The sequence below is a fragment of the Anomalospiza imberbis genome, chromosome 27 (genome assembly GCF_031753505.1).
Source record: "Anomalospiza imberbis isolate Cuckoo-Finch-1a 21T00152 chromosome 27, ASM3175350v1, whole genome shotgun sequence".
NCBI classification, from domain to species: domain Eukaryota; kingdom Metazoa; phylum Chordata; class Aves; order Passeriformes; family Viduidae; genus Anomalospiza; species Anomalospiza imberbis.
Genome location: NC_089707.1, coordinates 2,454,965 through 2,481,272, shown reverse-complemented (window position 1 = coordinate 2,481,272; position 26,308 = coordinate 2,454,965). Strand labels below are relative to the sequence as shown.

Below are 26,308 nucleotides of genomic sequence, written 5' to 3'. Positions count from 1 at the left end.
TTTTAGTGCAACCTCAGCCACGGAAAGCAAAGCTGGTTTTTGGAGTGAGGGCCTCTGCTTTCTGAGCTCCTCTCCCATTCCAGCAGTGCCCCAGGAATGCCTGAACCAGGAAGGCCGAACAGCCTTTCTTTGATTGCCTGCTGTGTGAGATCTGCCAGCACGGTTGGCGGTGTGCGACACCCCTCCCTGCCAGCACAGCCACCGGCACGTCCCGGTGTCACGTCGCCAGTGTCTGTGACTCAGAGATAAGATGAAGGCACATTTTTTTCTCAGTTTAAAAAACACGTCCCTCGTCACCGCGGGACATCGTAGCCTCACGCACATCAGGCCAACGCTGAAGCATCGCTGCAAAACAGGGGCTCAGTCCAGCCCCCGGGAAGGCCTGCAGGGTGGGGCCAGCCAGGAACTGTGATAAATTCAGGAATTTTGGTGTAGCCTTTGCTCTTCCTCCTTCGCCTGGAAAGCTCCAGGCAGGCAGCGGCCTCCTGGAGCCGCGGGGTCAGGGCGGTGAGCGGCCATGCAGCCGCCGGGGCGGGTGCGCAGGCTGGAGGTGAGGCTGCAGGACGGCCCGGCCCATGGCGGTGGGGAGCTGCTGCACGGGCAGGTGCGGCTGGAGCTGCGCGGGGCGCTGCGGGTGCGGGCGCTGGAGGTGTGTGCCCGGGGCCTGGCCACCGTGCACTGGCTGGAGAGCCACAGCATCGGCCTCAACATCGTCTACCGCGACTACACTGCCTGCCAGACCTTCCTGCACCGCCGCCGGCAGCTCATCTCCGGTAAGGCCGTGGCACAGGGTGGGTGCCTGCTCCAGGCTGTGGGGTGGGGATCCCCTTGGGTGGGTCTGTGTGCCAGGGCATGGGGTTGGGACCCTCTTGGATGGGTCTGTGTGCCATTCCATGGGATTGGGACCCTCTTGGATGGGTCTGTGTGCCATTCCATGGGATTGGGATCCCCTTGGGTGGGTCCTTTTGAATGGGTCTGTGTGCCAGGCTGTGGGTGTTGGAACCCTCTGGGTTGGGTCTGTGTGCCAGGGCATGGGATTGGGATCCCCTTGGGTGGGTCTGTGTGCCATTCCATGGGATTGGAACCCCCTTGGGTGGGTCTGTGTGCCATTCCATGGGGTTGGGACCCTCTTGGGTGGGTCTGTGTGCCATTCCATGGGATTGGAACCCCCTTGGGTGGGTCTGTGTGCTATTCCATGGGATTGGAACCCCCTTGGGTGGGTCCTTTTGAATGTGTCTGTGTGCCAGGCTGTGGGGTTGGGACCCCCTTGGAGGGGTCTGTGCGCCAGGGCATGGGATTGGGATCCCCTTGGGTGGGTCTGTGTGCCAGGCTGTGGGATTGGGACCCTCTTGGATGGGTCTGTGTGCCATTCCATGGAATTGGGACCCCCTTGGATGGGTCTGTGTGCCAGGGCATGGGATTGGGATCCCCTTGGGTGGGTCTGTGTGCCATTCCATGGGATTGGGACCCCCTTGGATGGGTCTGTGTGCCAGGGCATGGGATTGGGATCCCCTTGGGTGGGTCTGTGTGCCATTCCATGGGGTTGGAACCCTCTTGGATGGGTCTGTGTGCCATTCCATGGGATTGGGACCCTCTTGGATGGGTCTGTGTGCCATTCCATGGGATTGGGACCCTCTTGGATGGGTCTGTGTGCCATTCCATGGGATTGGGACCCTCTTGGATGGGTCTGTGTGCCAGGCTGTGGGGTGGGGATCCCCTTGGGTGGTTCTGTGTGCCAGGGCATGGGGTTGGGACCCTCTTGGATGGGTCTGTGTGCCAGGGCATGGGGTTGGGACCCTCTTGGATGGGTCTGTGTGCCATTCCATGGGATTGGAACCCCCTTGGGTGGGTCTGTGTGCCATTCCATGGGATTGGAACCCTCTTGGGTGGGTCTGTGTGCCATTCCATGGGATTGGAACCCCCTTGGGTGGGTCCTTTTGAATGGGTCTGTGTGCCAGGCTGTGGGGTTGGGACCCCCTTGGAGGGGTCTGTGCACCAGGGCATGGGATTGGGATCCCCTTGGGTGGGTCTATGTGCCAGGCTGTGGGATTGGGAGCCTCTTGGATGGGTCTGCGTGCCATTCCATGGGGTTGGGACCCTCTTGGATGGGTCTGTGTGCCAGGTTGTGGGGTTGGGATCCCCTTGGATGGGTCTGTGTGCCAGGCTGTGGGGTTGGGACCCCTCAGGCTGCAGGTGTCCCCTCAGAGGAACCTCTGCCCTGTGGGTGTTGCCCACCCATGCAGGGCTGCTTGCCCCTCTTCTCACCTTGGCTGAGGGATTCTCTCTCTGCTGCTGGTTTCCAGGAGGCTGCTGGTGAACCCAGGACTTGGGAGCACCAGGGATTTGTGGCTTTTGTTGTGTTTGCACAGGGAAGAGCAAACATGAGTGTCTGCTTACAAGTGTGGAAAGAGCACTTAGTGCTTCAGCCAATGTTTGTTTTCAGGTCCCTGATGCTGGGACTGCGTGCCCAGCTGGCACGTTGCTTAGATCTGCTGCAAGAGGACAAGCCACTTGCATGCCACAAGCCGTTCTTTGTGTGCTTGGGATGAAATGATCCAGAGCTGAGGGATATGGGATGTCTCAACTGTCCATCCACTCATTAACTCTGGCTTTTCTTAAGGAACGTGCATGTCTTTTATCCTCCCCTCCAATAACAGTGTCACAGCCATTCCTCCGTTGCTTTTCCTCCCCCTTTCCCTGTTTCTCATGGCCTGGTTGCCCTGCCCTGGAGATGGCTGTAGGACTTATGCTGAGGGTATTTCAATGTGTCAGTGGCCAAACTGCAACAAAGAGAGTGGTGCCAGCCCAGTCTGGCAAACGTAGATGTTGCAGGAATAAACTGGAGGGATGGAAAGAGGACCTGAGTTGGCTTCCTGGAGGTGTTCCTGTCTCTGGACTGCACTGGGAAGGTAATTTTCTCTATTTCTGGACAACTGTGCCCTGCCATCTGCTCCAAACACCTGCACTGCTCTGGAGTTTCTGTCTTTTGGCAGCAGCTCTTCCATGCTGTGCCTAAGGATGTCCCCTTGGCAGCTGCACCTCCACAAAGTGTCCAAATTACAATTAAGCCCTTGCCCTGAAGTGAAAGTCCTGAGCACTTGGTCATGCAGTACTTGGTCCATGTCCCGTTAGCTCTGAGGTGACAGGGTGAGTTTTATCCCCCGTTATCCCTGCAGGGAATGTCTGTAGGGAAGCCACAAGCTGCTGCCAGCACGTTTGGATTCTGCTGCTGGGATTGTGTGCTCCAGGAGCCCCTGGAGCCATCTGGGGAAGGGCACTTGGCCAAGGGCTGCAGGAATTGCGGGAGCTGCTCGGCCTCACAGGCACCCTGCACACCTCGGAGCTGATGGTTCCTGGCTGCACAGGGAGTGCTGAGCAGAGAGCAGAGCCTGACTGCACAGGGACTGCCTGGGGGGCAGAGAGCCTCACCAGAACTTGGATTTTATTGTCTCTGTGCATACACAGATTCCTTTTCTGCCTTGTGAGAGGGACACGTGTGATCATCGGGATGTTTTATGGGAATGAACAGCAGAGAGGGGCTGTCCTGCAGCCAAAATAACTTCCTTTGGATCCTGCTGTCCCCTGTTCTGTCCCCAACAGCAGCGTGAGGGCCTTCCTGATGTCAGCTGGTGAGAAACGTGCCACCATCCGACAGTCAGTCCCTGTGACTGCTCCTTTCTTGTTGCTTCTCCACGAGATCAGCTGTGTCTGCGTGGTGTTTAAAAAATGCAGGTTTTGTCATGGTAACAAGGCAGTGCAGAGGAGGGAAGCTGGGCTCAGATAAGCGCCCTCCCTTCTGCTCTCCCCTCAGCTGAGTTTATCTGCAGTTTCCTGGCAGGGTGGTGAGTGCTGGCACTGGGGTGCTGTGCTAAGAGACAAGAAAAAAGCATGCAAGAAGGATGTTCAGGCAGGGCCTTTGAACGTGTGTTGTGTAATCATCTGAGAGAGGGAGCAGGAGCAGAGGAAAAGACATGGGGTTGATGGGCAAAGGCAGCAAGGAGAGCCCTGGACTCTTCTGCGTGAGCTGATGGGAGGATAGGAAACATAAATAATTGTTGTGCAGTGAACTTGTCTCTCCGAGGACCCTGCAGCACTTCCCAAAGGTGTAGCTCCTGCCCTGGTGAGAGGCAAACATCCAGAATCCATTTTATTTTCATGGAGACATCCAGGAGAGTTGTGCCATCAGGGCTCTCCTTCCTTTGCGGGGTGGCCCTCAATCAGCACCTTAATCCTTGTCCATGCACAGCAGTCCCAAATCTGGCAGGGATGGGGCTGGTTCTCAGCCTGGGAGCACGTGCTTGTGCCAGGCTCTGCGTTGTCCCGTGTCACCCCCACTCTGGGCTGCTGCCATACCCATGTACCTGCTGCATTCCCTTCTCCCTGGCGTTCCTCGTGTGACTCCGGGCTCGCTGGGGAGAAGCCACCAGGTCCAAGCAGCGGGTCAGGGAAAGCGCAGCCCCCCATGAGCCGGGCAGGGTGTCAGCTCCTGCTGGGAGCGGCTCCAGCCTGGCCAGACTCTAGATGGGGCTGAAGAGTTGGAGATGGTGCCCTGAGTGCTGTGCCCGGCCTGGCTGGGCTTGCCCTGGGCACCCAGGGCCGTTCCTGAAAGGAAAGCCCTTGGCTGTGCTCGCACAGCCCCTACACCTGGGGATCGCAGGAGAGAGGAGAGACCCTCTCTGGGCCGGGGGGTCCCAGAGGGGTCAGAGAGGGGCTGTCCTCCCTCCCCACGTGGCTGCAGCGAGGGACAGCCGAGGGCATCGCGTGCACTGCCTCGGGAGGGAGGTTTGGTGTGGTTTGGTTCGGTTTGGTGTGGTTCGGTTCGTTTCGGTTTGGTTCGGTTTGGTTTGGTTTGGTTTGGTGTGGTTTGGTTTGGTGAGGTTTGGTTTGGTGAGGTTTGGTTTGGTGTGGTTCGGTTTGGTTTGGTTTGGTTTGGTTCCGTTCAGTTTGGTTTGGTTCGGTTTGGTTTGGTTCAGTGTGGTTTGGTTCGGTGTGGTTTGGTTTGGTGAGGTTTGGTTTGGTGTAGTTCGGTTTGGTTCGGTTTGGTGTGGTTCAGTTCAGTTTGGTTCAGTTTGGTTTGGTTTGGTTTGGTTTCGTTTGGTTCAGTTCGGTTTGGTTTGGTTTGGTTTGGTTTGGTTTGGTTTGGTTTGGTTTGGTGTGGTTTGGTTTGGTGTGTTCGGTTCGGTTTGGTTTGGTGCGGTTCGGTTTGGTTCGGTTTGGTTTGGTTTGGTTTGGTGTGGTTTGGTTCAGTTCGGTTTGGTTCAGTTCGGTTTGGTTCAGTTTGGTTTGGTTTGGTTTGGTTTGGTTCGGTTTGGTTTGGTGTGGTTTGGTGTGGTTTGGTTTGGTTCGGTTTGGTTTGGTTTGGTTCGGTTCAGTTTGGTTTGGTGTGGTTTGGTTCGGTCCGGTTTGGTTTGGTGTGGTTTGGTTTGGTTTGGTTCGGTTCGGTTTGGTTTGGTGTGGTTTGGTTTGGTTCAGTTCGGTTTGGTTTGGTGTGGTTTGGTGTGGTTTGGTTCGGTTTGGTCCGGTTTGGTTCAGTTTGGTTTGGTTTGGTTCGGTTTGTGTGGTTCAGTTCGGTTTGGTTTGGTGTGGTGTGGTTTGGTGTGGTTTGGTGTGGTTCAGTTCGGTTTGGTTCGGTCTGGTTTGGTTCGGTGTGGTTTGGTGCGGTTTGGTGCGGTTCGGTCCGGTTTGGTTTGCAGGGATCCACATCCCGTGGGCGAGGGCTGAGTCACGGCCCCGGGGTGTGTGCCGGGAGGAGGAGCAGCAGGATGCCAAGCAAAGAGAGGGGCCCAGCCAAGGCTCCAGCCCCCTCAAGAGCCTCCCCAGCTCTCAGGTCACTGCAGGGACACCAGGCGCTTTCCCAGAGCTGGTGTCACCAGTTAACACGTGCTGTGACGTGCCTTCCTTCCTCCTTTCCCTCTCCCTCTGCAGCTTTTGCTATGATTCATGTTTGCCCGTGGCAGCAAATGGCTGTGCACATAAAAGAAACCACAGTCCCCTTCCCCTGGGGAGGGAGACAGACAATTCCAGTCCGGCCTTGGAAACAGCTAAAGCCGTGCCAGGCTTCAGCCCAGCTCATTTTTTAAGTGGCTGTGATCAACCGAGTTCAGCACAGCAGGTCCTGCCCGGCATGGCTGGGAGCAACTCAAAAATCCCCAAAACTTAGGCAGCCAAATGCTGAGTAACGTTTTTAATGCCTGTTCGGTCTTATCCCCCGCCCGTGCCGGGGGTGCAGGGCTCTGGTGCTCCACAAACATGACAGCCAGCACCAAAGTGGAAGTTCCTAAAACTGCATTAACCCTTTTGGGGGCACAGATTCCTTTCTCGTCCCTCTTACAACATCTCGGGGCGCTGCTGATGGTGATGTACACCCTGGCAATCACCAGTTCCCAGTTTTCACACTTCCACCCCGGCTGAGCAACCAGCATGCCGCCGATGGAGCGAGTCCCTGGGCTGCTCCTGCCCATGCAGGTGGGATTTGTCCCTGGGTTTGGGACACCAATCCCAGCAGGATCTGGTGGAAAACTGGCGCTCGCCTGGTTAACGAGCGCAGGGAAGAGGATTGCTCACCCTGTCGTTGCACAAGCTGAACCTCAGCCAGTTCTTGATTTCTTAGAACTGCGTGATGTCCCAGACGGTGTGTCAGGAGCCCAGATCCAGCTGTGGCCGGTTCCGAGCCCTGGGAATGGCTCTTGGGGAGGGAAGGAAGTGGGTCAATGTGTGGTGTGGCCCTCGGCTCTGGCCTGGGGGCACTGGAAGGAAAGAGGCTTCAGTGAGGAATCCCCCTTGGCCACAGTCCACGGCTGTGACCCTGGGAATGGGGATTCTGGGCGAAGATGGGCTGGGATGTCAGGACTGGAGCTGCAGGGGGATTTTGAGGGGCAAGGATGGGGATTTTGAGGGGCAAGGATGGGGATTTTGAGGGCCAAGGTTCGGAGCTGGAAAGAATTTTGAGAGGTAAGGATGGGAGCTGGAAGGGGATTTTGATGGTCAAGAATAAGAGCTGGAAGGGAATTTGGGGGGGCAAGGATGGAGTTGGAGGGGAAATTTCGGGGGGCTAGGATGGAGCTGGAAGGAAAATTTGTGGGGCAAGTACTGAAGCTAGAGAAGGGCTTGGGCGCCAAGAATGGGAGCTGCAGGGGGTCTCGGGCGGGCACTGAACGGCCCGGCAGCAGACAGGGAGTCTCCCCCCGAGCACTGGCAGTGCTGAGCCCCTGCCCAGCCCGCGACGCCGCGGCGATGTCTCGCTGCGGCACCGGGATAAGTTGGGGAGCCCGGCTGGGACCGGACACGGCACGGCACGGTCCAACCCCGCCTGGCAGCTGTCGTCAGCCGCGCTCCGTGCGGAGGGGCCGGGCCGATCCGCACATGCTCCCTGCCTTGTTTTGCAGAGCCCGGCGGGGCCGGCCCGGCCCGGCCCGTCCCACCCCGCCGGGGCCGCCCCCGGCCGCGCCGGGCGCTTAAAGCCGGGCTCAGCCAAGCCGAGCCGGGTTGAGCCGCATCGAGCCGGTCGGGGCTGAGCAGCGCCATGATTTTCGATCGCCTCAAACGCTTCTCGATCGTGCTGGAGGGCGCGGAGCGGGACGGCCCGGCCGCCTTCAGCCCCGGGCAGGCGGTGTCGGGCCGCGTGGTGCTGGAGCTGGCGGCGGCCGCGCGGCTCGGGGCGCTGCGGCTGCGGGCGGTGGGCGCTGCCCGCGTCCACTGGACCGAGTCCCGCAGCGCCGGCTCCAGCACCGCCTACACGCAGAGCTACAGCGACCAGGTGGAGTTTCTGAGCCACCGCGACACGCTGATGGCACCGCCAGGTACGGCATCCCCTGCCCCCGGGGCAGCCCCGGGGTGCGGCGCCCCCCGCTCGGGTGGGGGCACCGGGCACCCCAGGGGCTGAAACAACGCGGGTGTGGGGCAGCCTGGACTGTTGGGTGCTCCCAACACCCCAGCCGGCTGAAATCGGGGTGCCCGGGGTAACCGCCGGTGCTGGGTGCATGGCACCCCAAAATTGCAGGATCTGGGTGCAGGGGACAGCTTGGCTCTGAGTGCATGACACGCCAACAAGCTGAAATTTGGGTGCCTGGGGTGCCTTGGGGTCTGAGCGCTCGGGAATGAGCTGTGGGGGTCCCTGCAGACACTTCACATTCTGGGTGCACCCCTGCTGGGCAGGGCTCCTCGGCTGCGAGAAGACCGCTCCTTTTCTCTGAGCTGTTCATGGCAGGCAGGCAGCGTTGGGAAAGCGTGGAGGTTCAGGAGCTTGTTTGGATGGCAGGGGTTGGCCTAAATGAGCCCTTCAGCCCTGGGGTGCAAGCTCCTGAGCTGGTCACTCTCGCTCCAGCTGGGCATCTTGGGCTCTCACTCCAAAGCTGTGGGGCGAGGTGGCTGCAGGATGAAGCAGAGCTCACCTGGGGAAGCTGCCCAGCTCTCTTGAGGAGGTGCCCCAGGGCCGTGCCTGTCTGCAGACGCATGGAATGCAGACAGTGCCCAGCTCTTGTGTCACAGCAGCTGGAGCTCAGCCCTGGCAGAAACTCTGCTGTGCCCTCGTGCTGCTCCTTGCCGGGTGCTGCACACCTCTGTCACCTGTCTGGGGAGGAAGTTCTGGAGCTAATCCTCCTCAATTTGTTTTGCCCACAGACAACGGTGAGGCCACTGTCCTGCAGGCGGGACGGCACGAGTTCCCCTTCACCTTCCAGCTCCCTGAGTAAGTTGGTATTTTAGGGGGGAGAGGACATCTTGAAAATGAGGTTTTATGAGCAAAACCCTTCTAATATTGTTTGTTGCTCGTGCCCAGGACCCTGGCCACCTCCTTTGAGGGGAAGCACGGCAGTGTGCGCTACTGGGTGAAGGCCAAGCTGCACAGACCCTGGTCAACAGTGAAGAAAGCAAAGAAGGAGTTCACTGTGATTGAACCCATCGACATAAACACCCCTGCACTGCTGGTGAGCTCCCCCTGCTCCACCCCGGGGCTCTGGCATCCAAAACTTCCCCAGGAAGCCCATGGGGAAGGTGACTGCCTCCCCTTCAGCATTGCAATGCAGGCCTGGTTTCCAGAGGGAATATTTTCCCCCCTGTAACTTGTGCCCTCCAGCATTACCTGGGCTGGGCAGAGGTCAGCTGTGCCTCTTTGTTTTTGGAAACTTTAATGCATTGCAACAGCTTCTTGCATCAGATACCTGAGAAGTTGCTGATGCTCCCCGGCAGGTTCTTGGTGCCAGGGAGGTGATTGCTATGAGTTTCATCCTTAGTTACTAAATAGCCTAAATATTTCCCCTTCTCCAGGCTCCCCAGGCAGGTGCTAAGGAGAAACTTGCTCGTGCCTGGTACTGCAACCGTGGCCAAGTGTCTGTGACTGCCAAGATTGACCGAAAAGGCTACACCCCAGGTGAGACCAGGTGCTGGGGCCCTTGAACCTCAGTGAGCCCAGAGCAGGGGCTTTGGGTCACTGTGAGCTGGCAGGAAATCAGAGAGCTTTAGTGTGGGCAGCATCCTGGGGATGTTCCTCCTGGATGAACCCACGTGCCTGCCCTGTCAGACAGCGTGGCCAACCCTCGGTGGGCCTGTGCAGCAATTCCCTGAGGCAGGGCTGGCCTTTCCTCCCCTCCTCCAACGTGAGCGTGTCTGTTTTGGCAGGTGAGGTCATCCCCATCTTTGCTGAGATCGACAACTGCACGAGCCGCGCCGTGGTGCCCAAGGCAGCCATCATCCAGACCCAGACTTTCATCGCCCGGGGCACCAAGAAGCAGAAGAAGTCGGTAGTGACCAGCATCACTGGGGACCCCATTCCGGCCGGGAAGAGGGAGGTGTGGCACGGACGGGCGCTGAAGATCCCGCCCGTGGGGCCATCCATCCTCCAGTGCCGCATCATCCAGGTGGAATACTCCCTGAAGGTGAGGGAGCTCCCGAGGAGCTCTGCAGGAATCCCCTCCTGCCCAGTTCAGGGCAGATACCTGCCCCTCCCGACTGAGAAAACACCACCAAGCTGAGCTTCCCTGCTGCTCTCTTGTCTCGGCAGGTTTGTGTGGATATTCCTGGGACGTCCAAGCTGCTCCTTGAACTGCCTCTTGTCATCGGGACCATCCCGCTGCATCCCTTTGGGAGCCGCACCTCCAGTGTCAGCAGCCAGTACAGCGTCAACCTGGACTGGCTCAGCACCATCCCAGAGCAGCTGGAGGGTGAGCATCTCCTCCTCCCTGGGATAAACGCCCTGGTCAGGAGAGTGAGACACAAAGTTCTCAACTGGGCCAGTTTTGCTGTTCTTTAACCTAATTTTTTGGCTGTGGTGCTGAATCTCCTGGGTTCTTTCCTCGGGGAACTGAGAGGGTTTGGGAAATAGTGGGTTTGAAGCCCTTTTACCTGCGTGCCCCCATTTATGGAGAGTGGTTGCTGTTCTCTGATGGTTCTCCTTTCTCTTCAGCCCCTCCTGAGTACTCAGCAGTCGTGTCCAGCCCAGAGGCTGAGCAGAGCCTGGCTCCTCCGTGCCGCAGCGAGCTCGGGGACATCCTGGAGGGTCCCTTCTTCGCCTACATCCAGGAATTCCGCTTCCGACCACCTCCGCTCTATTCAGAGGTGATTAATCCCTCTGGGCTGGGAGGCTGCTGGAGGCTGGCATGTGCCACTGCTGAGGTTTTTGACTGTGGCCTTGGCTCTGCAGGTGGATCCAAACCCCGCGTCAGACAGCATCCGCCCGCGCTGCATGACCTGCTGAGAGAAGCGCCTCGGCTGCGTGTGGCAGCGTGACGATCCCTGGGGATGGCAGCTTGCACCCTCACAGCACCGGGGTCTGGAAACGGGGACGTGAGACCCTGACCCTGCTCACTCGGCCACTCCTCTCGTGACTGTCCCACGGGCCCAGAGCCAGCGCGGTGCCGTGGCCCCAGCACGGGTAGGAGAACACGAGGGGCTGGCGGTGTGGAGCCAGGCAGGACACGCAGGGTTCAGAACTGCCCCAGGATTTTGGGGTTAGAACAGGGAATTCGAGCTGAGATTGCTCTCCCCATGCCTGCAGTGCTGCGCTCTGAAAACTTCTGTCAGCTCCTGGTGTGGAAGACAGGAGCTTGGAGGTGTTTCTCAGGATTGCTGGAGAATGTTTGTTTGGATGGTGCTCAGGGTTGGGCCCTGGGGCGATGCAGGTGCAGCCCTTTGCCTGTGGCTCACCAGGACTGCAGGTCCCCCAGGCAGTGAGAGGTCCTTTCCTGGCTGGATGAAGTAGAGGGCTCAGCCACTGCTGATAATCTTTGCCACAAGCCTGTGGGTACCTGCGGGAGGAATGGCTTGAGCCACCTAACCAAACTCTAAAGGCCTCCAAGGGCTGATACAAGGACTTGGGGGATGAATTTTTGATCGGTGGCAGTGTTTTGGTACCACTTACCAAGAACAGGAAAGCTGCTTCGTGAGTGTCAGCACCAAACCCCTGCACAGTGTGCTGGTGCCTCCTCCAAGATGGGGCTGAAACCAACCCTCAAACTGTGGTACCAGCACGGGGTTGGAGCTGTGGCTGGTGGTCAAGAAAGAGAGGGAAGCCCAGTCTAAAGCTGGTGGCAGCCACAGATGCTGATGGGAGATGTGGAGTTAGGATGAATCCTTCAGGGCTGGGAGTCCTTGAGGTGTCAGAGGCCCTGGTGGGGTGAAGACACAGCAGCAACCTGTGCTCACTGGGTGGGAACCAGTGTGGGAAGGGTGAGCTGGATGTTGTGGTCAGGAGCCAGGGGCTGACCCTGCTCACTGCAGGAGGACCTGAACAGAGTTTGGGGGCTGAGGACCTTTGCATTCCCTCACTGAGACAGTCCCTGACCGTGCACAACCAGTGCCAGCGTGCCTTGGGCTCTGTGCTGGGGTTGCTCAGATGAGTCTTTTCTATCTGTGAACACTTTTGTAATGACCACTCTTTGTCGCTACTCTTTTTGTATGACTTTTTGGTGGGGAATTTTTTGTCTGAAATAAATTCTTTAAACCAGACTGTTGCCTGGATAGTCTTCTGTTCCTCTTTCTGGTTCCCGTTGTCCGGAGCTATGCTGTGGCTGTTGGGATTTGGGAGTGCTCCCTGCCCTCTCTTCACTGCCCTGCAGGCACCCAGCTCCACCCTGTGCCCAGTCCTGCACTGGGATTAACTGGGTCACTCAGCCAGCACTGCTCCCCACAGGTTTGGTCCTTTGAGCCTCCAGCTCCACATCTGGGCAGTTCTGGCACTTTTCCCCTTACCTGGGATGCAGGGCTATGAGCAAACCTGTTGTATTTTTCCACACTTGCTTCTTGTTTATATCCAGGCTCTGGGAGGACAGACACACTCTCCTCCATCCTGGAAGCCTGGCAGGGACCCAGCAGGTCCAGCTGGGCGCTGGGACATTCCTGCATTGGCTCAGCCAGTCCCAAGGAGGGTTGGGATCAGCCCCATGTGCTGGCTGGGAGCTGCTGCCATGTGGGAAGAGTGGGGAGGATCCTTCACCTGCTTCCTTGGCCTGGCATTTGGTTTTTCACAGCATTTCTGTGCTCCACATCTCCGCTGAGCATGGCAAATCTTGGTGCATGCAAGGCAAGCTTTGAATCAGGGCTTTAGTTTTTTTCTCTTCCATGGATTGTTCTGCTTAAAAATACTGCCACTGGAATGTGATTTCCCCCCCCTTTTTTTTTTTTTTTTTTTTTTTTGTTTGCTGAGCTGCTCAGCCCCGCAGCTGCATCAGAGCACGTGCTCCTGCCCTGGGCCAGAGGAGAGAACTTGTCCCTGTGTTTGCCTGTGAGAACCTGGTGCTCCTGCAACCTTTATCCAAATCTGGTTTTTATTTGGCATCCCTGGTGCTCTGATTAATTTTTCCTGGGGGAGGATTAACCGGCCTCGCAGGGAATTTGTTTGCATCCCCGTTTGGGGGGATCGTGTCTGGATCTGCCGCTGGCAGCAGCGGTGGCCGCTGTGGTGTGGCCTCTTGGGGGTTTTTTGGTGACATCAAAAGGGACACGAAGCACAGCGCTGCACCCCCCAGGTGAAGATGGTCCCGAAGGCAGTCCTGTGACCGGGCTGATCCCAGCCAGCTCCAGCCTGCCACAAGGAGCCTTTCTGTGCCATCAGCAGGGCTGGCCGGGGGCTGCTGGTCAGCCCCGGATCATCTGCCCCAGCTGCACAAGGGGATGTTTATTCCCCGGGCCCCAGGGGGAGGCGAGCGCTCAGCCCCCCGTGTCTGTCCTGCTGTGCCTTTCTGTGAAACGGCGTCACAGTCACACGGTGACCGGGACAGACCATGCTGGCCCGGCGAACCCAACGCCGGTGGGCAGCGCTCCCGGTGCCCGTGTGGCAGCGGTCTCTCCAGCAGGGATTCTTGTACTCGCCTCCAGGTTTTTCTCGTACAGTTGGACAGTAGCATAGCGAGGTTGGGGGGCCATGGCCAAGCCGGGGCTCCTGCCAGGAAAGAGCTGCACTCCTGAATCCTGAACCCTGGAGGGGCTAAAAATACCTCCTCTGCACATTTGGAGCCAGGGCACGACGCAGACCCTTCCAGGCAGTGCTTTCACAACTGCTGGCAGTGCTGCTGGTGCTCCCTCCAACCTTCTGTTGTTTATCTGCCCCGGCTCCAAAGTCCTGATTGAACAGCCCGGGCCGATGCAGGTTTATTGGCACGGGGGGCTGGGGCTCCCTGGGGGGCTGCTGAGCCGGAACGGCCCCGTGCCCTGCGCGGCAGCACCGGGACCCGACCCCGGCCAGGAGGCGCGTGATGCAATTACAGTGCTGGCATTATTTATAGCTCTTGGCCCCGTGCGCTGGAAAATGCTGCCCAGACCATCCGTCAGAACCTGCTCCTTGCGAGGGGCACGGAAACCCACCCCCAGCCCCCGCTCTGCTCCCCTATCCTGTCATTTTGCCTTTCCAGTCCCGAAATTGTGGGACCCCTTTGCCTCGGCCCCAGGGCTGCTGGGAACCCCCTCCCCAGTGCAGCTCAGGGCTCTGCAGGGCGCTGGGACACCCCGGTCCTGCGGCCCCTTTTGCAGCATTTTGGGGGGCTCCCCCTTCCCCCAGCCCTGCCCGTCCCCGGAGGATGCTCGGTGCCATCACGGTGGCCCAGCCTGGTGACATCAAAGGGGACACGATGGGGCTGGGGCTGTTGTCCGGTCCGGGGGTCAGTGGCGGGGGCCAGCGCGGGTGACACGCGAAGCCTGTGGCCGTCCCGGCGCTGGCAGGGACAGAATGTGCCGGGGCTGGCGCAGCCCTGCGAGGGCCGGGATTAGCTGCGCCGCTGCTGCCTGCGGCCCGGGCACCCGTCCAGCTCCCAAAACAAGCACCGCCTTCCCCCATCCCAGCTGGGCTGAGCCCTGCGGGGTGCAGCTCACCCCACAACCTGCCGAGGGGCACCCACCGGGGGCTGATCTGCTTGCACGGTGATGATAAATCTAGATTTTGGCTGAAGCAGAACGCCCCGCTCTGTCCCTGCACTGGGGTCGGGGTTCAGGCACTGCCCAAATTCAGCACCAGGGATGCTGGGCTCGCAGCGCTCGCACCCTGAAGAGCAGCAGCGGGTGCTGGTGGAGGCTCAGGAGCACAGGGACCTGCCCAGCCCGGGTTGCAGGGTCCCTGAGCGCCGCGGGGTCTCGCACAGACCCCAGCAGCACCAGGCCTTGCTTCGGGTTCTCTCCAGCCTCCGGCGCTGCAGAAGCACCGGGGCTGAGGGCGGCATGGCTTGGCCCCGGCAGCATCTTCGGGCTCGGGGACTCTGAGGCTCCCTTTCATGCGGCAGAGCTCTGCCAGGGCTCCGGGAAGCAGCCGCACACTCCGACATGCCGGGGCGGCACCGCGGCCGCCCTCCGCCCGCTGACTCAGCCGCCTGTTTGCCGGAGCTGCTCCCGCCCACGGAAACCGCAGGCAAAGTCCCCGCATCCCTGAGCCGGGGCTTTTCCCGCCGGCTTGACAGGAATCGCAGCTTTTCCCCAGCCTGGTGCGGGCAGAGAGCCCCTCCGGCTGCGGGGGGAAACTGCGGAGAAACCGCAGGATTTCTTTTTTTAATTCCAAACCGTTTTTTTTTTTAATGCCAAAAAGCCGGGGTCTGCAGCAGCCGGGTGGCCGTGTTGCACGTGCCACACGTCCCGTCCCCCGTGGCCATCGTGCCAGCAGTATGGTGACATCACCGGCACACCCCACAAACCCGTGGTGGCCGCTGCTGCCAGTGTTGTGTTCGCAGCAAACCGCCACTTTTAATCACTGTATCAAAACCAACCCCTTGTTTTTTGGGTCTGACCCCTCATTTGGGGTCCCTCACTGTTGGCACTGCCCAGCCCCTTGCACAGTCACTCCTCGCTCCCTCCCTTCCTCGGGCAATGGAAAACTTTTGTGACTTTTTGACTTTCCTCCAGTTGTTTGGGAGCGAGGAAGGGGCCGGTGCCGCGCACAAACATGTCTATGTGTAAACACTGGGGACAGCGCCAGGGATGGAGCCGCCGGCACCAGACCCTCCCCACGGAGCCGGGTGTCCCCAGTCCTGCCGGGACCCCAGTGTGGCGTTCCATGCTCAGTGACCCAGAGCCGTCCCCGTGGGGACGCAAATATTTTGGCTTTGTTTAAAAAAAAACCAACAACACTTAAAGAAAAAAAAAAAAAAAAAAAATCCCCCCTCCGGGGCCATCCAGCGGCGGCACGTGATGTGTTGGCACACAAACAGGGAGCTTGGGGACGGGGCACGGCTCCCACGCCACGCGCGGGTGGCACGGCCGTGCCCTGTGCCAGGGAAGTGGCACGATGGACTTTGCTCCCAGCGCCGCTCCACACCCCGGCTGGGTTTGCTGTCACTCCCAGGCGCCGCTTCACAAATCCTAGAGAAGTCCCCGGGCAGCCCCGGGTGGGTTGCCGTGCCCGGGGGGATGTGGCATGGTGACACCCCACGCCGTGCCCGGGGGGATGTGGCACGGTGACATCCCCCGCCGTGCCCGGGGGATGTGGCACGGTGACACCCCACGCCGTGCCCGGGGGGATGTGGCACGGTGACATCCCCCGCCGTGCCCGGGGGGATGTGGCACGGTGACATCCCCCGCCGTGCCCGGGGGATGTGGCACGGTGACACCCCACGCCGTGCCCAGGGGGATGTGGCACGGTGACACCTCCCGCCGTGCCCGGGGGGGTGTGGCACGGTGACACCCCACGCCGTGCCCGGGGGGATGTGGCACGGTGACACCCCACGCCGTGCCCGGGGGGATGTGGCACGGTGACACCCCACGCCGTGCCCGGGGGATGTGGCACGGTGACACCCCACGCCCTGACCCTGCAGATATTTTCCTGTTCCTGCGGCGTGTGGCACCAGGGAGGAGCGGGTGGCACCACTCTGGGTGTCAGTGGGGACACAGCTGTCCCAAGCTGAGAGGCCAGGATGGGGGCTGTCACCCTCAGTGCTCCGTGTCACCTCAGCAGTGATGGGACAGCCTTGTCAAACCCCACGCCTCTGATCCTTCCTCCCACGCCCCAACCTCAAACTCTTCAGAAACCGGGTTGTGCTCCTTTTTTCCTACCTATCACCCTGCAAGAAGCAGCAAATTCGTGCTGATTTCAACAACAACATAAAAAAAACCTCAGACCAAGCTCGGTTAGGAGGGAGAAGGGCCCAGCGAGCTCGCAGGGATGCCCACACATGGCCAGCAGCCTGCAATGAGCCCCCTCCCCATTTCCCAACCTCATTAGCAAGCCGGAGGCCGGTTATCTTTAAATGCGAGGGGTTATGTGGAGCAGGGAGAGGGATTTTCCTGCTGAGCAGCTGTGTAAATGCCACCGCATCCCGGCGATGGAGGCAGCGATAGCCCGCGGGGCCCCGGCTGGTTGGAGGTGGCTGCGCCGGGCAGCGCCGGTGGGGAGGGCGGCTGCGGCGCTGCAGGACGGACCCGGAGGGGCTCGAGCCGGTTCCCTCCGCTTTCTCGGCGGTTTTGGCGTGTGAAAAAATGAGGGAGAGTCAATCTGCTTGCAAAGAGCTGGTAAACACCCTGGGAGCGGATCTGCGAGAAGGGGGGTTTGCTCTTGGTGCTGTGTTTATCTCCGCAAAGCTGGGCTGGTGGCTTGCTGGGATGAGACAGATGGGGGAGACTGCTGTAAAAAGGCGATTTTTTTGGGGGCTCTCTGGTTATCGAGTTGTCCTTAGCTCAACTCTGGCCGTCTGCTTGAGCAAAATATGTTTATGCTGCGAAACCTCCGGCCGGCTCCGCTGCCAAGGGGGCAGGGAACGCGTGTGCCGATAAGGGCGCAGCGTCCTCCCCTTCCCGATCACCCGATACCCGGGGCAGCGCACGGAGGCGGCCGCCCGCCTCCCGACACCCTGAGTTTATGATTTCTTTTACTACTATTGTAAAGTTTCCGTTGAAATAAAAAACAAAAGGATAAAAAAAAAAAAAAAAAACAAAAAAAAACCAACAACAACCGTAATTCAATAGCTGCTGGTTCGCAGCTGCCAAAGCCTGGAAAGCTCCGGCCGTGCCAGGGGCTGAGCTGCCCCTGAGGCTGCCGGCCCTGCGAGCAGCCATCCGAGAGCATTGAAACTACAGGAAAGAAAACGCTTCCTGCCGTGGCCCGGGCGTTCCGGGCAGGGAGGGAGAAGATGATTTTTCAACCCCTTCTCCCGGCTGGCATGCTGGGGCTCGCAGCATCCCGGCGGGGCTTTCAGTGATCTGAGCATCCAGCGGCGCCCCGAGGGCAGCTCCGAGCCCCTCTGCGTGCGGGGAAGATGAAATATTCACTTTCGCTGCTGCTTCAAGTCGTTTTCCATGGCCGGCTTTGGAAATAGCCGCGGCCCGGGTGAGGCTGCTGCAGCTGACGTGAGCAGGAAAGAGCCGGGGCGGCCCCGGGGCCAGTTTGCGAAGTAGAAGCGAGTTGTTGTTGTTGTTGTGACACCGAATGGTTGCAAAACGCCGCCGCTGAAACACCCGTGACTTTCAAAACAAGCTGAGCCCAGCTGCGGCCGGCGGCTCTCTGTCCACATGTGTCTGTCTGTCCAGCTGTGGGCCCTGCAGCCCCTTCCCCGCTGGGATGCCTGTACCAGCAATGCTTGTGGTGGTGGTTTTTTTTTTTTTTTTTTTGTTTTTTTTTTTTTCTTTTTCTTTTTTTTCTTTTTTTTTTTTTTTTTTTTAATGGAGGAAAAGCCCCAATTCCTCAGTGGCAGAGGTTTCCTACTGCAGGGAACTGCTGGGTATCCTGCTCAGGGGGGGCTTTGCAGTGCTCGGGGAGTGGATGAGATGAGCTGTCTGCTGCCCTTGAATTCTGTTTAAAATAAAATAATAATAAAAAAAAATCCTAGGAATCAGTTTGTTTGCTTAGGGATTAAGTCACCTAATCTGCCTGGCAGCGGGTGGCATTGTGGAGGTGGTGGCAGCGATGGCTTTTTGCCCAGCAAATAATCCTGCTCCTGGCCATGGCTGGTGGTCAGGCTGGGCTCAAACTTCTCACTGGCATCAGCTCTTCTCCAGGATGGGGTTTAGGGAGCAGGAAATGGTGCTGGGTGCAGGGAAAGGGTTGGGAGAGGGATGGATGAATGAGGGAGGGGGTTGCAGGGTTGTAACCTTCTCCTCTGCCCCTGTTAAAGCCAGGCTGTGGCTCCACAGGGCTGCTTCCCCGAGGCTGGAAAACAGGTTAGACTTCTCAGCCTGGGAGCAAAGCATCTTAATCTAGTGTTAAAACATCAGTCTGGGCCTGCAGGGATGGACCTCTCCTCCTGCAGGGGCTCACACACCCCAAGAACTGATGTTGATGGGGCTGTAGCAAACCCCTCTGGCTATTTTGCGTTCTATCTCTGAGATCACATTCCCCAAAATCAAGAGGAAATGGCTTCAAGTGGCACCAGGGGAGGTTTAGGTTGGATATTAGGAAAAATTTCTTCATGGAAATGGCTGTCAAGCACTGGCACAGGCTGCCCTGTGCAGTGGTGGAGTCACCAGTCCCGGAGGGATTTAAAAGCTGTGTGGCTGTGGCACTTGGGGACATGGGTTAGTGGTGGGCTGGGCAGTGCTGGATCAGTAGTTGGACTCGATGATCTTGGAGGGCTTTTCCAACCTTAATGACCCTGTGATTCTATAAAATCTGGAAGGCAAGAGCAAATCCCCAGGCTTCCACCACCTCCCTGCAGCTCCTTCTGGCTGCCCCACCTGCTTCCTTGGGATGCAGTGCTGAATTTTCCACTCCACAGGTACAAGTGCAGCCAGGTTAATTTGTGTGCACATGTCCCCAGTGCCATTTGCTTCTGGGGACACAGCACAGGGACCCTGTGAGAATAGGGAGAAGAGGGGTTTTTCCCTTTAGGGCAGGGATGCTTGTGCCAGCAAATGACACCGTCACCAGTGGTGTGTGGGCAGTGCTGGCACTGCTGGGTGTGAACAGGGGACCCCATGGAGTGACTTTGGAGTTGATGGCACTGGGCTGACCTTTGTCTTCCCTGCTGGGATGGATTTTGGCTCTTATTCCAGAGCTGTCCTGGAAGGAGTCCCCCTTTGGTGTAATGAGTCCCCTGCTGGGTGTAACGAGTTGTCCTCTGGCTGTGGGTGGCAGAGGCTCTTGCCAGGCCTAACCAATGCCCTGTGGCACGTCTGGGTGCTGTGCTGGGATAGAGGAGCAGGCAAAGTCACACCCTGGCTGCAAAAGCTGGCCTTGGGTCACCAAGCTCGGCGTGGCGCCTGGGGACTCACTTGGAAACCAGTCCTGTGAAATTTAAACTAATTAGCAAGTCCTGAGCTGCTCTCTAACACTAATTGGCAAGCCTGGCTTGATTAGTTTTTCCCTGGCACATCCATGGCTCCACATGGCACCGTGTTCCTGGCAGAGCACTGGCCAGCCTGGGACACTTGTGGGGGAAAATGCACGGGGCCACTGGTGGGGACAGGGCCACTGGTGGGGACAGGGCCATCCCTGAAGGTGTCAGAGGGGATGTGAGTGGCACCATGGATGGGATGGATCCCTGGGGAGTGACCCCATGAGGGGGGTCTCATGTCCCCTCCTCGTCCAGGGTGTTTTCAATGCAGCAGCCAGGCCTGGCTGTCCTGCTGTGAACTCGCTCCATGGGCTGGAATGATTAACTGGCATCGTGCTGGCCCCGAGCCTGGCCATGTGTTTACTGCTGCCACCCAGCCTTGCTGAGCTTCCAGTGACCCTCAGTGCTTTTCCTCTTTGCTCTGACCCCCAAAACCGGCTGTAAACAGCGGCTGGGGCTGAAACCTGAGCGTGCCTCCGTGCCCGTAACCAGATACTTCCTCCTCATGAGCCTGGTGTGCTCTGAAGAGAGCCTGGCATCGCCCAAATCCCAACAAAATCCCTAAATCTGATCTCTGCGCTGGGCTTCTGCGTGGCAGGATGCCAGATCTTCCCTCTCCAGCCGATCCCCAGGGTTTTGGGGGGTTGGAGAGGCACAGGGGCCTGACACAGACTCCGGACACACACTCCTGCCACGCGCAGGGAGGGAGCGATGGATTTGCCCTGCCAGGAGGTTGGGAATCGCCGTGGGGACGTGGGGCTGGTGCCACCTCGTGGCTCCACCAGCAGCTGAGCCGGGCTGGACGCGCGGGGCCGCACAGCGGTGGCACGGCGCCGGTGGCACGGTGATGGGGGTCCCGCTTGTGCCCATCTGGATGAGACCCCCAGGCACGGGAGCGGCAGCACCGCAGCCGCCTCATCCCCGGAGCGCTGGGAATGGCCATAAACCCAACTCCTGCCGTCCCTGGCCGAGGTCTGGCTGAAGGAGCCGCCCCGCTGCGCTCTCTCCGCTCGGCATCGCCGCGGTTTCCGCCCGCGGGTGCCGCTGCTGCGAGTGCGATTTGAGTGAAACACTTTGCAAAACACGAGTGGAGCCAAGAGCAGCAGCGAGGAGGCCGAGTGTCAGTGGCTCAGACACCGCGGCTGTGCACCTGGATTTCCCCGTGTTACTAAACCCACATAGCTTTTAGGTTTTTAAGATTTTTATTTTTGCCCTCTCAGCAAGTAAACACCGCCGCGCCAGGCACAGAAAACCACAGATCGCTTTTCATCTCCAGTTCTGTCCCAGATAAGGCCCGAGGCGGCGGCGTGGCCCCAGGGGAAGAGGCTGGGGGGCCCCATGGATCACCCCCATCCCGGCTGCCTGCCTGTGTCCTCCCCAGCCCCGTGGATTGAACCCCGGCTCTAAATCCTTGCTGTAATCTGCTCGGGTCAGGAGAGGAAAAACCATCTCAGCCCTGCTGCTTTGCGCAGTTATTTTAATTTTTTAATGTTTGTCTTTAATTTTTTTTTCCGGCTTTTTTTTTTTTGGGGGGGGCGGGGGGGGTGTTTTTGTTTTTTTTTTTTTTTTTTTTTCCCCAGGTAGCTGGTGTTTAGTGCTTGGGCTTTTTGCTTCCCCACCAGGATACTGGTTCCAGAGGTAGCAGCTGGCTGGGATGAAGTCCTGCCTCTCCTCCCAATCCAGGCATGGAAATACCCTTGGTCCTGGCCAGACTCTGCAGCGGCCTTCGCTCGGGTTTTATCACCGGTGAAAGGTTGAGGTTGGAAATTACGTGGCCAAAACCTGTCCCGGTGCAATGCTGCACACAGAGGCATCGCCTTCCGTGCCCTGGAAACCAGAAACCCCCCTGAAAGTGGCGGTGCCACCCACGAGCTGGGCACTCAGCGTCCCACAGAGACACTCCTCATTCCAGGGGACACCCCCGTGTCCACCCCCGCGGCTCCAGCCTGCTGATGGCTACGGCACCGACTTCTCCGGCGAGGGATCCCATCCTTCCCCACCCCTGATGATGATGGGTTTGTCGGAGATGAGCAGGGCAATGGGGATCAGCGGCTGATGCAGCCCCTGCCTTCCCCTCTCCTCCTCCTCCTCCTCCTCCTCTCCGGGTGGGTGCCCGGTGCAGCCGGGGCTGCCAGAGGGTGGAGATCCCACCGGGCTCAGCATCTCCTGCCTGCGGTAGGCGAAGGGCAGCTCTTCCCCACAGCCCGCCGGGGACATCACCACTGCCGCCGGCTTTTCCAGCGCGGGGCCGGGCTGCGACACGTCCGGGTGTGGCTCCGCACTCTGGGTGCCCGTGTCAGTCGTCTCCTCGCTGGGATTCGGCTCCGTCAGCAGCAGCTCGGCGGGGTTGAACCTCTCCGAGGGCTCCAGGAGGCCTGTCCGGGGCTGGCCCTAAGGGATGGGTGGGTTTGGGGTGGAACATGCCGTGCCAGCGCTGTGCATGGGCGTTTGGGGCTGTGGGATCTGCCCCTCCTGCACCTCACAGCTCACCTGGCTCATCTCGCCGGCCGAGAACTGGATGGCTTTGGTGCCCACGGGCTTGGGAAGGGGGGGGAAGAGGAGGCGGCGAGCCCTGGGGAGGGAGTGGTTGGTGAGGGGGTGAGTAAGGGTGGGGGTGGCCTGAGCGGCTTTGGGGACAAGGGCGCTCTGTCACCTCCTTTTGCTCAGGTGGTAGATGGCAGCTGCAGCGGGGAGACCGAGCGAGATGCCCAGGTACTTCAGGTTGCCTCTCCACGGTGCTCCCTGGGGACCTGAGGGTAGGCATGGCTGGGTGGTGGCATTCCTGCCCCCAGCAGGGACACAGGAGACGTTTTGAGGTGAGGGCAAGCACACGGTGGGGAGAGCACCCCATGGGGAGTGGGACGGGCACGGGGTCTCAGCCATTACCCAGCGCCTTGGTCTGGAAGGGCCACCAAGCACTACAGGTCCTCTCGCTGTCCTCTGTCACCTCCCGAACACCCACCCTGTAGCCTGTGCCAGGCTGGAGGTTTTGGAGGGTGTAGTTTGATGCCGTGGCATCCACTTCACTGTCTGGGCAAACAAAACCGAATGTGGGGCAGTCTGGCACCTGCCTGATGGCATCACCCTCCTCCTGTCCCTCGGGATCGCGGGGTCCCACTCACAGGTCACGTTGTCCCCCTCGGCCACGTGGCAGATGAGGTACTTGGCCAGCGCGCCGGGGCAGGCGGCACGTGGGGCCGGCTCCCACCGCAGGACAACGGCACTGATGGTGCCGTTGCTGGTGCTGATGGTGAAGGGCACATCCAGCGAATCTGCGTGCAAAAAACCGGGGGATTATTTCAGGAGCGCCCCTTCCGGAGCGAAGCCGGGCGCGGATGCTCCGTGCTCGCACACGCACCGTTGCTGGTGTAGCGGTGCCACAGGGCGAAGGTGGCCCAGCCCCGCTCCGCGTCCCAGCCGTGCACGGCGAGGCGGTGACAGCCTGGCGCTCCCAGCTCTCCTGGGGAGGAACCGGGGGTGCTGGTCAGACCCTCTGACCCCGGGTGGGGGGACAGCCAGGTTTTGGGGTGCTCCCTTGCCTCTCTGCACGTGGATGCTGTTGGCAGGGAATTCCTGCTGGATGCAGACTCCTTGTTTCGGAGGTTCTGGCAGAGTCTGCTGCTCGAAGCAGAAGGCATCGCCGGGCACCGGCGCTTCCCACTGCACAGTCACGGTGCTGCCGGCCACGCTGATCTCCTTGAAGCTGAGATCTGGGATGAAACGGAGGATATTGGGGGTAGCTGGAAAAAATAACTCCCTGAGGGCTGCCAGGGAGCTCAGCATTTCTAGAGGGGCCGGTACCTGCGCGCTGCTCTGCCGGCACACGGAGCTGCTGGGCCGGCCCCGGCCCCGCGGCATTGACGGCGGTCAGCAGGATTTCGTATTCAGCCCCGGAGAGGGTGAGGTTGTGCTCTGTCACCTCCCCGCCCAGCACCACCGTGTCCTCCTCATCTGACTCTGCACAGCCACACGCCAACATGTTGACGTCCAGCTTGTAGGTGACATCCCTTTGCTCCTTGAGGACTGGCTGGGGAGGAAAAGGGGGTGACTCGGGGGATGAAATGGTGGGGGACACCCAGGAAGGACCCAGGGATGCCACTGTACCTGCCAGCTCAGCTTCAGCACCCGCTGCCCGTCTCTCCCCAGTCTGCCCAGCTGATGGCTCAGCACCGGCCTCCTCAGGATTTCTGCAGGAGGAACAGGCCTGACTGAGCCGTCATCACTTTTGGGAGCTGTTGGGATCTCACCAGGCTCCTCTCCTCTTCCTCACCCTCAGGAACAGAGATGTTGCTGCTCCAGTCACTCCAGTAGCTGCTCCTGTGGGGAGGCTTGTGCCGGAGCTGGACCACGAAGGTGCCATTGACCCCCAGGGCACAGGTCACTGGAGAGGGGTGGCAGGGTCAGCTGGGGGTGACCCCTCCTCTCCCCAGCTTTTGGCCATCACAGGCTGCTGGCTGGGGAGCACCCCCAGGAGATGCTTGTCCCCCACAACCCCACAGGATAAACCGACCTGAGTCTTCTTCAGCTGTCACCATCACTGTCTCACATGTCACCTGCGGAGAGAACCGGGCATGGAGGCACCCACCCAGTCAAACCAGTATGTTACTGGGGGATCAGTGCTGCCCTGTGATCCCCAAACACCCCAAACACCCCAGCCCAACAGTGCAGGGGACATGGTGGCCAGGGCCCCCCTCAATCCTGGGACCCTCCTGGCAGCAGCTGAGAGGGGTGGGGGGTCCCCAGCAGTGACAGCTTCACCGGGGACAAGCATCTGGATTTGATCCGTTGTCGTCATTACTATAATCCGGGGTTTTGTCTGTGTAATCCCTGAGAATCCTGTTATGGGCAGCAGCAGGATCCCATGGCCAGAGGACAAGGCAGAGCTGATAACCCAGGGAAACAGATGGGACACAGCTGGGTTTGGGGGGGCACGGCGACATCACCGAGCCCCCACACTCCCTGGGCTGCTGTGATGCTCCTGACTGTCCTGTCAGCCACTGCCAGCTCCAGCAAACAGCATTTTACCTGAGTCCAGCTGCTGTCTCCCACCCTCCAGAAGCGAGCCTCATGCTGTGGTGGCTGCTCCAGGCCGTGGCACTGTGGCCGTGGCACCTGCACCCTCAGCTGCCCACCAGTCTTGGAGAAGGACATCCCAGTAGGAGGTGGATCCAGCTTGACTGGAAAGATGAGGCGTTTTTAGGTGGTCTGGCAGTTTTTAGTGTCGGTGCTGGCTGCCAGCCTGGTCCCTGGGGCACTCACCAGCCTCGTTGAGGTGAAGGGTGTGGTTGGGGGTCCTGAGGACCTGGTCCCCCCAGCGTGCCTCCACCCAGGCCGTGGTTTTATCAAAGATGTACACTTGGCGATGCGAGGGGCTGTAGTTGGTCACCGTGCCCGCCTCAAACCAGCGGCACAGCCTGCGCTTCTCGAAGCTGGGGAGGGAGCGGGCACAGGGTGGCATCCGGGATGCATCCCACGGGCTTCCCCTCCCCGCCGCGCTGCCCAACTCACCAGAGGTTCAGGATGTAGGAGGTGTTGCCGGCGGGGCCGAGGGGCGGCCAGGAGCAGTGGAAAGGCTTGTGGGTGTTGCATTTCTTCCAGCAGGAGACGTCGTGGGCTGCCAGGGTGCCTGCGGGACAGGGCAGTGGCTGGAGGCTCCTGCATCCCAGCTCCATCCCGCGCATGGAGGAGCAGTGGTGGGGCTGTTGCCTGCTGGCCATGTTGCTCAAATGGGGAATCAGAGCAGCGGCACCAGCGATTCTCACCCTAAGCCCCCCGTGTTCCCCCTCCCCAGTGATGCGGCGCTGGCCGGTGCCACTCGCCCCGGCTCCTGCCCGCTGCCCGCGGGGATTCACCATCTTTACTCCGTCCCTGTGGCTTTGAGCGAGTATCTCCATCTCTCTCCGGGTGCTCCCCAGGTCTTATCGCCCCCGAATCATTCATTGAAAGTCTTCTGAAGTTATCTCTCATCTCCCAGCACCGCAGGAGCACTTACCGCCCTGCGCCAGCGCCAGCGCCGCCAGCAGCCACCCCAGCATCGCCCAGCCGGGCTGTCCCACAGCGGATCCGGGGCTCCGCTGCCCTTCCCGGATGCCCAATCCCCCCGCGCCCCTCGGGCGTGGCGACAGCCCCGGTGCTCAGCGCAGCTTCCCGCGCTTGGGGTTTCCTCTTCTGCTGAGAGCGTGCCGTTCTCAGGCAGGGCAGAGCCTTAGACGTGAGTACATGCCCCACTTTTACCAAAAACAAAAGAGAAAGCAACCAAAATATCCCCCTTTTTTTGCCGGCACGCCTGCCGGGATGAGGCCAGCCCTGCCCCGCATGTCCCGGCCGCGCCACGTGCCCCGGCACGGCCAGAAGCGCAAGGTAAGCGAAAGATGAGTCTTGGGGGTTTTGGTTGGTTTTTGGTTTTTTTTTTTTTTTTTTTTTTTTCCTCACAGCGTGTTTCTGGTGCTCTGCCCATAACGGCGTGAATCTCCAGGTTGGAGCTCTCTGGATTTTTTGGGGGAGTCTGTTGTGCTTGTCCCCAGAGCCACTCACTCCGTGCGCTGGGAGAACAAAGCCCCAGTGAAGCAGGAGAGCGCGGTGGCACCGGGGCACCAGAGCCGTGTGACGGGGCGGGTGACCCGGGACGGTGGAGC

General features: G+C 59.7%; 3 protein-coding genes across 4 annotated transcripts; 2 read left to right on the top strand and 1 right to left on the bottom strand.

Moving 5' to 3' along the window:
* Window positions 1-325: 325 nt before the first annotated feature.
* On the top strand, window positions 326-11,938 carry ARRDC2 (arrestin domain containing 2). 2 transcript variants are annotated; one of them, XM_068174203.1, is made up of 8 exons: window positions 326-773; window positions 8,620-8,686; window positions 8,777-8,924; window positions 9,265-9,367; window positions 9,616-9,872; window positions 9,998-10,157; window positions 10,400-10,551; window positions 10,637-11,938. In XM_068174203.1, exons 1-8 carry the CDS (start codon window positions 518-520, stop codon window positions 10,688-10,690), a joined length of 1,197 nt encoding a protein of 398 aa, XP_068030304.1. In that variant the 5' UTR covers window positions 326-517; the 3' UTR covers window positions 10,691-11,938. The 2 variants fall into 2 exon arrangements, with proteins under 2 accessions (XP_068030304.1, XP_068030303.1); XM_068174202.1 differs by lacking the exon at window positions 326-773 and adding an exon at window positions 7,435-7,799.
* On the top strand, window positions 4,356-7,352 carry LOC137463111 (uncharacterized). The gene is made up of 2 exons (XM_068174090.1): window positions 4,356-4,440; window positions 5,008-7,352. The coding sequence occupies exons 1-2, from the start codon at window positions 4,356-4,358 to the stop codon at window positions 6,078-6,080; spliced, it is 1,158 nt and encodes a 385-aa protein (XP_068030191.1). The 3' UTR covers window positions 6,081-7,352.
* A 9,313-nt stretch (window positions 11,939-21,251) lies between the features above and the next one.
* On the bottom strand, window positions 21,252-26,130 carry IL12RB1 (interleukin 12 receptor subunit beta 1). The gene is given in 17 exon segments (XM_068173712.1): window positions 21,252-22,064; window positions 22,164-22,245; window positions 22,327-22,423; window positions 22,560-22,703; window positions 22,796-22,945; window positions 23,026-23,133; window positions 23,213-23,387; window positions 23,389-23,700; window positions 23,778-23,860; window positions 23,944-24,054; window positions 24,184-24,226; window positions 24,699-24,850; window positions 24,933-25,102; window positions 25,182-25,590; window positions 25,666-25,786; window positions 25,789-25,877; window positions 26,106-26,130. Coding segments are annotated over 17 exon segments (2,706 nt in total). The 3' UTR covers window positions 21,252-21,629.
* Between the last annotated feature and the right edge of the window lie 178 nt (window positions 26,131-26,308).